The 13,132-nt window shown below is 42.6% G+C and overlaps 1 protein-coding gene across 1 annotated transcript in view; it reads right to left on the minus strand.

Moving 5' to 3' along the window:
- The window catches only part of LOC145396385 (substance-P receptor-like), a 36,606-nt gene extending 30,325 nt beyond the window's left edge, over positions 1-6,281 (minus strand). Inside the window, exons 1-3 of the mRNA XM_080269777.1 lie at positions 6,254-6,281; positions 5,292-5,601; positions 682-765 (exon numbers count right to left, since the gene is read on the minus strand). Coding sequence (XP_080125903.1) covers positions 682-765; positions 5,292-5,601; positions 6,254-6,281 — 422 coding nt within the window. The remainder of the gene's footprint in view (positions 1-681; positions 766-5,291; positions 5,602-6,253) is intronic.
- Between the last annotated feature and the right edge of the window lie 6,851 nt (positions 6,282-13,132).

Raw genomic sequence — 13,132 nt, forward strand, 5'->3', positions numbered from 1 at the left:
TACTAAGAAATTTAATACAAACTTTAATAAACATGGATAAGAAATAAAAAAAAAAATAGCTCACCTTATTTTCTGAGAGAGAGAGAGAGAGAGAGAGAGAGAGAGAGAGAGAGAGAGAGAGAGAGAGAGAGAGAGAGAGAGAGAGAGAGAGAGAGAGGAGTAAAAATTCCCTCCCCTGCAACTTGCAATTGTGTACAAAGTGAAGCCTTGTACGAAGGTTGAGAAACGGAGAGAGGCTTGGTGTGTGTGTGTGTGTGTGTGTGTGTGTGTGTGTGTGTGTGTGTGTGCGTTCAAGGTTGCAAGAAAGAGGTGGATGGGAGGTCGGGGAGGCTGAGAGGTTGGACAGGTGTGTGTGTGTGTGTGTGTGTGTGTGTGTGTGTGTGTGTGTTCAAGGTTGCAAGAGAGAGGTGGATGGGAGCTGGGGGAGGCTGAGAGGTTGGACAGGTGTGTGTGTGTGTGTGTGTGTGTGTGTGTGTGTGTGTGTGTGTGTGTGTGTGTGTGTGTGTGTGTGTGTGTGCAGTATATGTGTGTGTGTCAGTCTGTCTACCTGTCAGTCTGTTGGAAGCCTACATTAGTTTTTTTCTCTCTCTCTCTCTCTCTCTCTCTCTCTCTCATACACCCCTACCCTCTCTCCCAAGATTCCAACCCTCCCCACACACCTGTAATTAACCATCCACTCACCTGGTGTAAGAGAAAGGAATACAGAAGGTTGCCATAGTGATGTCGGATATTGCAAGGTTGATCAGGTAACAGCGAACGGAGGATCTGCAACATGACAAACGAGATCTAAGCTTAGTTATCTTGGTGGGGTGTGTGTGTGAGGGGGATGTGTGTGTGGGGGGGGGATGTGGTGTGTTTGTGTGTGTGTGTGTGAGGGGGATGTGTGTGTGGGTGGGAGATGTGGTGTGTTTGTGTGTGTGTGTGTGAGGGGGATGTGTGTGTGGGTGGGAGATGTGGTGTGTTTGTGTGTGTGTGTGTGAGGGGGATGTGTGTGTGTGGGGGGGGGATGTAAAGGTGTGGATGTGTGTGTGTGGGAGGGGGATGTGGAGGTGTGTGTGTGTGTGTGTGTGTGTGTGTGTGTGTGTGAGGGGGATGTAAAGGTGTGGATGTGTGTGTGTGGGGGGGATGTGGTGTGTGTGTGTGTGTGAGGGGATTGTAAAGGTGTGGATGTGTGTGTGGGGGGGGATGTGGTGTGTGTGTGTGTGGGGGGGGATGGTGTGTGTGTGTGTGTGTGTGTGTGTGTGTGTGTGTGTGAGGCGGATGTAAAGGTGTGGATATGTGTGTGTGTGTGAGGGGGATGTGGATGTGTGTGTGTGGGGGGGGGATGTAAAGGTGTGGATGTGTGTGTGTGGGAGGGGGATGTGGTGTGTGTGTGTGTGTGAGGGGATTGTAAAGGTGTGGATGTGTGTGTGGGGGGGGATGTGGTGTGTGTGGGGGGGGGAGGGATGTGGTGTGTTTGTGGGGGGGTGGAAAGGGAGGCCTTCACGTGGTGGCACTGATATAACTGGGTGGTGGAGCTGCCTGGTTATACAAACGTCCCTCAACTCCCTCCCTAGCCCCCAAGAGGACGATGGTGGACTGCAGGAGGAGGGCAACTTCAGCCTGCAGTCCACTGGGTTCACGTTACATATGATCCTTTGGCTAAAACAACAATATAATAAGCAAAGCAATAGGGACAATAGCCAGCTCTAAGTGGGCCTTTGCTAGGTAAATGAGTAGATGCCTAACAACTAATATCTTGCGGACACAGCTAGGTCATAGGCAGGTCGCTGTGTCAAGGGTTTGTCGAGGAAGGGAAATTGTGAAGGGTAGAGGTGCCTGCCACATTAAACAAGAAAGAATGAAAACATGACTAACGATAAGGGCAGCGTGGATATGGTCAACAGCAATAGCAAATACAAGAACAACAACAACAACAACTACTACAACTACTGCAACTACTACTATTGTTCCCACTACTACTACTAGTACTATTGCTACTGCTGGTGCTACTACTAAAGAGTTAAATAGATAGATAGATTAATAGATAGACAGAGCAAGAGATATATAGATAAAATAAGAAAAAAAAACTAGAGAAGAGTGTAATGTTCCCTGGGAAGACATTTTTGATCCTAAGGCAAAGGTCAAGAGAGAGAGAGAGAGAGAGAGAGAGAGAGAGAGAGAGAGGGAGGGAGAGAGTCTGGCAGGCTTGGATCATTGTTCTTACTAATGATTCTCAAACCAAATTCTTAGGCTAGAATTTCTCCATCACTTTCTATATGTTGTTTTTGATGATAGTTTTATATAGTGGAGAGGGAGGCCTTCACGTGGTGGCACTGATATACCCAGGCAGCCCCCCATACACACACAGACACACAGACATAGGCACACACACACACACACACACACACACACACACACACACACACACACACACACACACACACACACACACCATAACAACCCCACCCACACCACACCACAACCCAACCCACCACACCACACCCAAACCACACCACACTAAATTACACTAAATTACACTAAATTACACACACACACACACACACACACACACACACACACACACACACACACACACACACACACACACACAGCACGGTCCACCACAGAATGATAAATTAACTCTGTCAGTTTCCAAGATTTTCCCTTTATATCAGTCACTAAATTATTTCCCCCAAGTCATTTATAAGTCCAAGAATTTTAGGGTGTAGGAGTGTAGGAGGAGGAGTGTGTGTGTGTGTGTGTGTGTGTGTGTGTGTGTGTGTGTGTGTGTGTGGGGTGACGTACAGGTAGAGTTAGACGATAAATGGAGCGAGTCGTGTACGGAGTTTGTTGGGGTTTAAAGATGCGTGTGTGTGTGTGTGTGTGTGTGTGTGTGTGTGTGTGTGTGTGTGTGTGTTTCACTGCTCTACTGAATTTCACACCTATGTCCCCTTCTACATAAAAAAATATATTAATTTTCTCACACTTTACAAGCCATATTGATCTCTCTCTCTCTCTCTCTCTCTCTGTCTCTTAATATATATATCACTGGATCCCACATACACGTAAGTTTATTTTCTTCTTCTTTTGTTTGTATAGAGATAAAATTCGTGCCGCTGTTTTGTCTGAAGATTAAGCGGAACACGTGAAACATTATGAGAGTTCTATTTATCTGTCTATCTATTGCCAGACGTCTTAATCTCGTAAGGGGTGGCCACAGGCAAATCTCCTCCATGTCGTCCTTTCTCCCGCTTTTTCACTGCCCTGCTCCCAGCTTACACCCCCCTCTCTCATATACCTCTCCACTCCATTCCTCCATCTCATCCTTGGCCTCCCTCTCCCTCTACCCCCCACTCCACCTCACTCACATACACTCTTCTCGTCAGTCTCTCACTCTCCATCCTCTCCACATGGCCAAACCACCCCAATGTGTTTCTCCTAACGCTTCCTATCACATCTGCCTCAGTTAATTATTCTCGGATGGATAGACTAACTTCCCCAAGCTTCATATCTGGTGATGAGATGAAGCTATGAATGAAGCCTCGAGATTCCGAAGCCTTGATTAGCGAGAACGGCTACCCACGAGAGACGAAATAAGAGATGATTTCTTTAAGACTATCACCCTTCTTCTCACCCTATAATCTTAGCACAAAACAAGCATAACTAGTATCTTGTTATGGGGAGAGTGAACTGCATGGATTCAACAGCTAGGTGGATGAGAGAGGGCAGGATCAACAAGCATAACTATATCTTGTTATGGGGAGAGGGAACTGCATGGATTCAACTACTAGGAGGAAAGGGGAGGGCAGGATCTAGCTTGATATGGGGGGTGAGCAATAGGAACAGAGAGTGCAAACATTCAGCGTAAGACGAACCGTGGAAAAGGAGGGATACGCAGTTTAGGGAGACACAATTTCGAATCATCATTCTTTTGCTCACCCTCTTGTTACCACGCCACTACAGGATCAGGAAATACTCACAAGGGCGAAAGGCAGTACTTCCACTAGTCCTTACGACCTACAAGATGAACTGAACCTACAATGAAGCACATGAACCCTTGTGTGTAGGGTTCAGTTGTGTTCGAATACATGGGGTTCATTTCGCCTCTCATAACAAAACATTCGATTATTATTATGCAGTTAATCTATACTTATATGTGGATTGTGAATGATGTGTATATAAGGGAGGAGGCCTCTGTGTGTGTGTGTGTGTGTGTCTGTGTGTGTGTGTGTGTGTGTCAGCCTGTCTCTCTGTCTGTGAGTGTGCATGTGTATGTGTTTTTCTTGATAACACTGAAAGATAATGACGCTCACAGCTCATAGATATCAACTTCTATCTATCTATTGCCAGACGCCTCAATTCCGTAAGGGGTGGCCACAAACAAATCTCCTCCATTTCGCCGTGTCCAATGCCACTTCACTGCCTTGTTCCCAGCTCACACCCCCCTCTCTCATATACCTCTCCACTCCATCCCTTCATCTCATCCTCGGCCTCCCCCTCCCTCTCCTCCTCTCCACCTCGCCTACACACACTCTCCTTGTTAGTCTCTCACTCTCCATCCCCGAAACTTACACTCCTCTTTTTCTGCCACTGAGCTACGTGAATTAAGCTGCAAAAGGACGAAATCTGGTCTCTCTCTCTCTCTCTCTCTCTCTTTCTCTGACTTTTGTTGTGGTTCCCCCTTGAGGTGTCCGGTAGATAGATTGATGGATAGATAGACAGATAAATAGATAGATGGATGGATGGATGGTTCTATTGATCAACAGATAGATAGATAGATAGGAGAGAGAGAGAGAGAGAGAGAGAGAGAGAGAGAGAGAGAGAGAGAGAGAGAGAGAGAGAGAGAGAGAGAGAGAGAGAGAGAGAGAAAGTGACTGACAGCCTGACAGGTAAGTAGATGGATAGACAGATAGAAAATAAACAGGGAGTGATTGAGTGACAGACAGACAGACAGATAGATAGACAGATAATCAGATAAGAGAGAGACATACAAACAGACATCTATACACAGAAAAACACAGCTAAATCGGTACACACAAACACACACCCAATTACGTATAGACATGCATAGGTAGCTAGCCCTACACCTGAAATTCATTACTTATAGAAATGCAGTCAGTTACTCATTCTACATTCTCTCCATTGGCCTCTCCTAGTTAGTCTCTCATTCCATATGCTCTGAAAGTGTCTCTCCTCGTCAGTCTCTCACACTACATTCTCTCCAGTTAGACATGCACAGGTAACTAGCCATACAGAGACTCATTACTTATAGACATGCACAGGTAGCTAGTTCTTCACCTGAGACTTACCTCTTTCCGAAAGCCAGAACTAGGATCACGGTGACGTTCCCAAGTAGGCTTAAGACAGTTGCTAAGGAATAGAGGATAATCAAGAAGGTCTGTATGCTCTGTGACACCGCTGGCTGACGAGAGAGGGATAGGTTCAGATGTAACAAGGTGAGGTTCAGTTTTCGTCCCCTGAACCACCCTCTCCCCGCTCCCCACGTGGAGAGATCCGGGTCCTCCCTTCCGCTAGCGTTGAAGGAAGCGTTGAGGAGGTCCCAAGGAAGCGCTGAGGCGTTGAGAGGCGTGGGATTGAGACCTGAGTTCGCCTCTGCTTCTGGGAATGAGAATGGTTGAGTATGTTTGAGGTGGATTGATTTGATGGATTGTGTAGCTGTGTCTTTGTGTAGCTATCTATCTATCTGTCTATCTGTCTATTTATCTATCTGTCTGTCTATTTATCTATCTATCTATCTGTCTGTCTGTCTATCTATCTGTCTAAATCAATCTCATCTGCCCATCTTCCTGTCTCTTTCATCCAGCCATCTCTCTATCACATGTCTATCTATCTATCTGTCTATCTGTCTATCTATCTATCTATCTGATTGTTGAGAGAGTATATGTGCTTAATGTGCAGAATGATCCTTAAATCATAGTAATAGTAGTAGTAGTAGTAGTAGTAGTAGTAGTAGCAGTAGTAGTAGCATTGGTAGTGGTAGTGATGGTGGAAGTATTATTACTATTATTATTATTATTAGTAGTAGTAGTAGTAGTAGTATTGGTAGTAGTAGTGGTAGGAGTAGTGGTAGGAGTAGTGATGATGTAATTATTATTATTATTATTTTTATTATTGGTAGTAGTAATAGCAGTAGCAGTAGTAGTAGCAGTAGTAGCAGTAATTGTAGTAGTGGTAGCAGAAGTAGTGATGGTAGTAGTAGTAGTTGTAGTAGAGGAATTCTAAGGTAGTAAATGCTTAAAAAATACCTTACCTAATGCCTCGCTTGTGTAGGCGGCCATCTTGATTGGCTTCTTAGCTGTCTGGTGAAGAGAAGAAGAAATTTAGATAGATAGATAGATAGATAGATAGATGGATAGATGGATGGATAGATAGATAAATGGAAAGATAGGTTGATAGGTGGATAGATGGATAGATAGATGGATGGATGGCTTGATAGATGGATAGATGGATGGATGGATGGATGGATAGATAGATAGATGGATAGATAGATGGATGGATGGATGGATGGAAAGATAGATGGATGGAGAGATAGATAGATAGATAGATGGATGGATGGATAGATAGATAAATAGGGAGACATCCACAAAGGAAGATCGAATGATAGATAAACACTGAGAGATATAGATAGATAGATAGATAGATAGATAGTGTTACGAAACAGAGAAAGATAATGTACACTTTAAGTGAGAATACGAAGAGTCACTACTGTCCCGTAAAGTTCCAGGTTCAAAACAAAAGAGTTAGGTAAAATTACAAGTTAAAGTTTAATGCTTAAATTAACAACAAAACATTCAGGACTCATAAGGATAATGTAATGGCAAAAATAGGTTAAATATATGGTTAACTGCAATAGCCTCTATTAACACGAAATTAGCAAGAATAAATTTATCTAAGTCAGCCCTGATAAAATGAGATACCAGATAATACTCAGTGAATGCCAGATAAATAATTACAGATACAAACTATTATCAAAAATGACTGACATAAAGAACCCCACACGAATTACAAAAACTTCACTAGGCCTACAAATTAAACTTATGCTATACAGTACAAGAAAAAATGCAACAACAGTTATACTCAAATTACACACAGCTGCTAGATGGTTGGAGATTTCTTGAGCACTCACAATAATAATATCTGTACAGGGGAGGACAGAGATGTGAACAAAATGAGGAGCAGATCTAAGTGGCAATGATGCAGAGACTGAGCTCATTATATAGGGGCTGGCAGAGCTTGATACAACTTGTAAGAGGGACGCGCAAATGAAGCCATGGGGACAGAGAGCTGAAAATCCCGCAAAGTATAACAGAGAGAACGACTTACTCTACTATAACGGTAGAAGGGGGGACTGAGGCAGAACACGCTCGTGATCAAACATGCAGCAACTGTGCGTTAAAATTACACAAAGGATGATGAAATCATAGGCTATGTAACACCTCCCCACAAAGAAAAAGAAATTTACAAAGGAAATTTCTTATTACTCTAAAACAATCTGTCTAAAGTCTAGATAAGCAATCTGCAATAACATTTTCTTTCCCCTTGACATTTTGTATGTCTAATGAATACTCCTGAAGAAGTAGACTCCATCTTGTCAATCTCTGATTTTTATCTTTAAACTTACTAAGGAATTTCAGTGGGTTATGATCGGTATAAATGACTATGGGGTCAAAACCAGAACACAAATAAAATGAAAAATGCTGTAAACCCAAAATCAAGGCCAAAAGCTCTTTCTCAATAGTTGAGTAGTTCTTTTGAGGTGGAGTGAACTTCTTACTGTAATAAGATACAGGATGTTCAATACCCTGATCATCCTCTTGCAGCAAAACAGCCCCAGCTCCTGTATCACTTGCATCAACAGCCATCTTAAAAGGCTTAGCAAAATTTGGAGTAGCGAGCACTGGCTGACTTAATAGAATAGCTTTAAGTTTGTTGAAAGAGGATTCACAGTTATCGGTCCAGACAAATTCAACTCCCTTTTTCAGTAGGTCTGTAAGTGGTGATACAAGAATAGAAAAGTTAAGAACAAATCTCCTGTAATAACCTACCATTCCCAAAAATCTTTGTAGCTCTTTCCTACTTTTAGGTCTGGGAAGATCACTTATAACCTGAACCTTAGCTCCTGGTGGTGCAACATGTCCATCACCAATTACATACCCAAGGTACTGAACTTTAGCTTGACCAAACTCACACTTTGATAAATTAGCTACAAGATTAGCATGAACTAAACGGTCAAGAAATTTACTGACATGGCATAGGTGATCTTTCCAGTTGTCACTGAAGATTAATACATCATCAATATAAACAACACACCCTGCCAAACCCTCTGTTACAACATTTATGAGCTTCTGAAATGTGGCTGGTGCATTCTTCATACCATACGGCATTACAGAACATGAAAAAGCCTTTCCTAGTGTTACAAAACATGAGATCTCCCTAGCACGTTCAGTCATAGGTACTTGCCAGTATCCCTTTAACAAATCAAACTTACTTATGTACCTAGCCTTTCCGATCTTGTCTATGCAATCTTCCACACGAGGGAGAGGGTAAGTGTCTGTTTTGGTTATCTGATTAACACGTCTGTAGTCGATGCAAAGCCTCTGTGACCCACCTGGCTTAGGGACTAGAGTGACAGGAGAACTCCACTCGCTCTGACAGGGCTCAATCATCTTGTGGTCCAACAGGTAGCCAAGCTCCTTCTGGATGAGAGGAACTTTCACTGGGTTCACACGGTAAGGAGGCAATTTAATTGGCTTTGCGTCTCCAACATCGACATCATGCATCAACACAGTGGTTCTTCCTGGAGTGGCACGGAACACTTGCGGGTACTCCTGCAGTAATGCCGAAAACTCCTGCCTTTCCTTGGGAGGTAGATGAGAAAGCTTAGTTTGGAGATCATTCATGATATCAGGATTCTTCCCCAAACTATCACTCAGGCTCATGCTGCATGGGAGAACTTCACTTGCAGACTCGGGTGAAACAGCTATAGTGCAGACTGGATTATTTTCGTCCCGCCTGTGATATAACTTTAGCATGTTGATGTGACATAGTTGCTTGCTTTTTCTACGATCTGGTGTGGCGATGACATAGCTGACATCACTGAGTTTCTTCTCCACGAAATAAGGGCCACTAAACTTGGCTTGAAGAGGTTGCCCATGAACTGGTAGCAGAATCAAAACCTGATCTCCTGGCTGAAAGTGGCGTAACCTGGACTTCTTGTCATACCAAGTTTTCATCTTCTCCTGAGCAGCTCCTAAATTCTCTCTCGCCAGCTGTAAAGCAGTGGACAGCCGTTCTTTGAACTTCATCACATACTCCAGCAGGTTGACGTCATCTTCCTCCGACAGCCAGCATTCCTTGAGTAACTTAAGGGGTCCTCTTACTTCATGGCCAAACAGTAGTTCAAAAGGTGAGAAGCCCAGTGATTCATTTGGAGATTCTCTTGCAGCAAACACAACGAATGGAAGACCTTTATCCCAGTCTTTCTGATGTTCCAAACAGTATTTCTTGAGCATCGATTTGAGTGTTTGATGATATCTCTCCAACGCTCCTTGGGTCTGGGGATGGTAAGCTGAAGACGTGATCTGGGTGATGCCCAACTCTTTCAGAGACTGTTTGAAAACGTTTGACATGAAATTACTTCCTCGGTCTGACTGTACCTCCTTGGGCAGACCAAACTTTGTGAAGAACCCTAGCATTTCCTTAACCACGTTCTTTGCTGAGATGTTTCTAAGTGGAATGGCTTCAGGATAACGAGTAGCCATATCAATCATGGTCAACACATAAGAAAATCCTGAAGAAGTCTTAGGAAGAGGGCCCACAATATCCACCAACACACGGGTGAAAGGCGCCTCAAAAGGAGGAATGGGAACTAGAGGTGCAACCTTTTCGGTCTGATTACACTTCCCCACAACTTGACAGGTGTGACAAGACTTACATTACCAGGAAACATCCCTGAAGATACCTGGCCAGTAGAAGTGTTTCAAAATGCATGCCACAGTCTTCCTCACTCCAAGGTGTCCTGCCAAACTGGAATCATGAGCCACTTGAATGATATCCTGCCTACAAACACGAGGGATGACAACTTGATGTACAACCTCCCATTCACAGTCGGCTGATGCTGCTGGGGGTCTCCACTTCCTCATAAGTACTCCTGACTTTACATAATAACAAGTAGAAGCACCGGCTGACTCTTCTTCACTGTAAGCAGAGTTAGCTAGACCTTTCAACTCAGGGTCAGCAACCTGCAACTCAACCAACTCTTGACGAGACAAATTATCAACACTACGGGGTACTGCCTCATCTGGTGAGTGGTCCAAATTAGCAAGAAAAGTGTCAGCTAGGATAACATCATCATCATCATTATCCTCTAAATCACCAGTAACTTTAGACTTGGCCCTAGTGACAGCACATGCAGGGAACACATCAGGGACATCACAATCCTGGGACGCAGCCACTGGCTCACTAGACAACTGAGGAGCTGGACACACTTGACTTCCACCAATATCATTTCCAAGTAAGAAAGTTACACCTGACATTGGGAGTGTCTCAACCAACCCAACCATAACAGAACCATTAACAAAACCAGACTCTAAATTCACTCTGCACAGAGGGACAGAGAAGTAATTATTCCCTACACCTTGTAAGATTACAGTTTCATCAGAGGAATTAACATTAGAGCCTAGAACACTGGTCAGCATAAGGGATTGGCAAGCACCTGTATCACGATATATTTGAACTGATTTCCTGTCATTACTGTCCAGAGGACTGACAAAACCATCAGACAGGAAATTAGCACATGAACTCTTGAGAGTGTCACCCACGTTACTGCTCAAAAGAGGAGCTCCATCATGAGAATTTAAGTTACCCCTCAAAGCAGGTTCAGTTAACTCAGTTAAAGAATTCTGGGAACTCTCAAGAGTGGACACTAGACCAATTGACTGAATATTTAAAGACTCCTTTTTGTTCACATCACGCTGTCTCCTGAAACATCTCTCCGTAGTATGACCAAGCTTACTACAATAAGTACATTTACTTTTCTGAAATCTAGAGGTGAAGCTGGTATTTACTTCCTGAGAAACATCATCCTTATTCTCTTTCCTGTTACCTGTACTCTGAGTAGAGGCAACGTACTTACTCTCAGCTTTCCCTTTTTCTCTAGAATATCTCTTGTGAGTGAGAACATACTCATCAGCTAAAACTGCAGCATCAGACAAATTATCTATTCTTTTCTCATCAAGATATAGGCTTACATCTTTACTAATACACCTTTTGAAATCCTCCAGCAAAATCATCTGCTTAAATTTACCAAAATCAGAATCCACATTCTTAGAATTTAACCACTGCTCTAACAGATCTTCTTTGATTTTTGCATACTCAACATGGAATTGCTTATCTTGCTTGTAAGTTGTCCTAAATTTTACTCTATAAGCTTCAGGAACAAGCTCATAGGCCTTAAGAATCAAGCTCTTAACTACATCATAATTATCAGACTGATCCTGAGGCAAAGATGCATAAGTTACTTGAGCTTTACCGGTGAGAACAGTTTGAAGGAGTACTGGCCAATACTTTTTTGGCCAATTAAAACCTGTAGCTACCCTCTCAAACAACTGAAAATACTTTGTTAAATCAGATTCATTAAAAGGAGGGACAAGTTTAACATTTTTAGCCACATCAAAACCATCAGAGCTAGATGATCCAGTTCCACCTTGTTTCATGCGATACTCATGGTCTGCCTGAATCCTAGCAAGTTCAACTTGTGCCTGAAACTCAGCCTCCTTAGCTTTTGCCTGAAATTCAGCCTCCTTAGCTTTTGCCTGAAATTCAGCCTTCTTAGCCTGTGCTTGAAATTCAGCTTCCTTCACACGAGACTCCGCCTCCTTAGCCTTAGCCTCCTGCAGGGCTAGCTGTAACTTAGCTAATTCAATCTGCGTTTGCTCATTTGGAGGAGTTACATTAAACAAGCTTTTATTAATCATGCCAACAATTTGATCTTTAGAATGATGAGAGTGAACTGCAATTCCCAATTGTTGAGCAACAAGCTTAAGTTCATTCTTTGTTCTGTTTTCTATATCACACACTGTTTGCACATTTGACAAAAAATCTTTGGCTTCATCAAGTGTAGAAATAGTAGCCATCATGAATATATCACAGTCACAAAATATCAAACAATATCCTTATGATAATATCCTGAATATCCTGATATGAGGTCGCCAAATTTATGTTACGGAACAGAGAAAGATAATGTACACTTTAAGTGAGAATACGAAGAGTCACTACTGTCCCGTAAAGTTCCAGGTTCAAAACAAAAGAGTTAGGTAAAATTACAAGTTAAAGTTTAATGCTTAAATTAACAACAAAACATTCAGGACTCATAAGGATAATGTAATGGCAAAAATAGGTTAAATATATGGTTAACTGCAATAGCCTCTATTAACACGAAATTAGCAAGAATAAATTTATCTAAGTCAGCCCTGATAAAATGAGATACCAGATAATACTCAGTGAATGCCAGATAAATAATTACAGATACAAACTATTATCAAAAATGACTGACATAAAGAACCCCACACGAATTACAAAAACTTCACTAGGCCTACAAATTAAACTTATGCTATACAGTACAAGAAAAAATGCAACAACAGTTATACTCAAATTACACACAGCTGCTAGATGGTTGGAGATTTCTTGAGCACTCACAATAATAATATCTGTACAGGGGAGGACAGAGATGTGAACAAAATGAGGAGCAGATCTAAGTGGCAATGATGCAGAGACTGAGCTCATTATATAGGGGCTGGCAGAGCTTGATACAACTTGTAAGAGGGACGCGCAAATGAAGCCATGGGGACAGAGAGCTGAAAATCCCGCAAAGTATAACAGAGAGAACGACTTACTCTACTATAACGGTAGAAGGGGGGGGACTGAGGCAGAACACGCTCGTGATCAAACATGCAGCAACTGTGCGTTAAAATTACACAAAGGATGATGAAATCATAGGCTATGTAACAATAGATAGATAGATAGGTAAGTAGATAGAAAGAGAGAGAATTGTAATTTTTTTTTATGCGAGGAAGAAGGAACCAAAGGCCATGAGCCCGCAGTAATAGTTCCCTCAAAGAGAAAAACAAAA

Source organism: Coenobita brevimanus, chromosome 37 (assembly GCF_032717465.1).
Source record: "Coenobita brevimanus isolate Jiangsu-jjx chromosome 37, ASM3271746v2, whole genome shotgun sequence".
NCBI classification, from domain to species: Eukaryota; Metazoa; Arthropoda; class Malacostraca; order Decapoda; family Coenobitidae; genus Coenobita; species Coenobita brevimanus.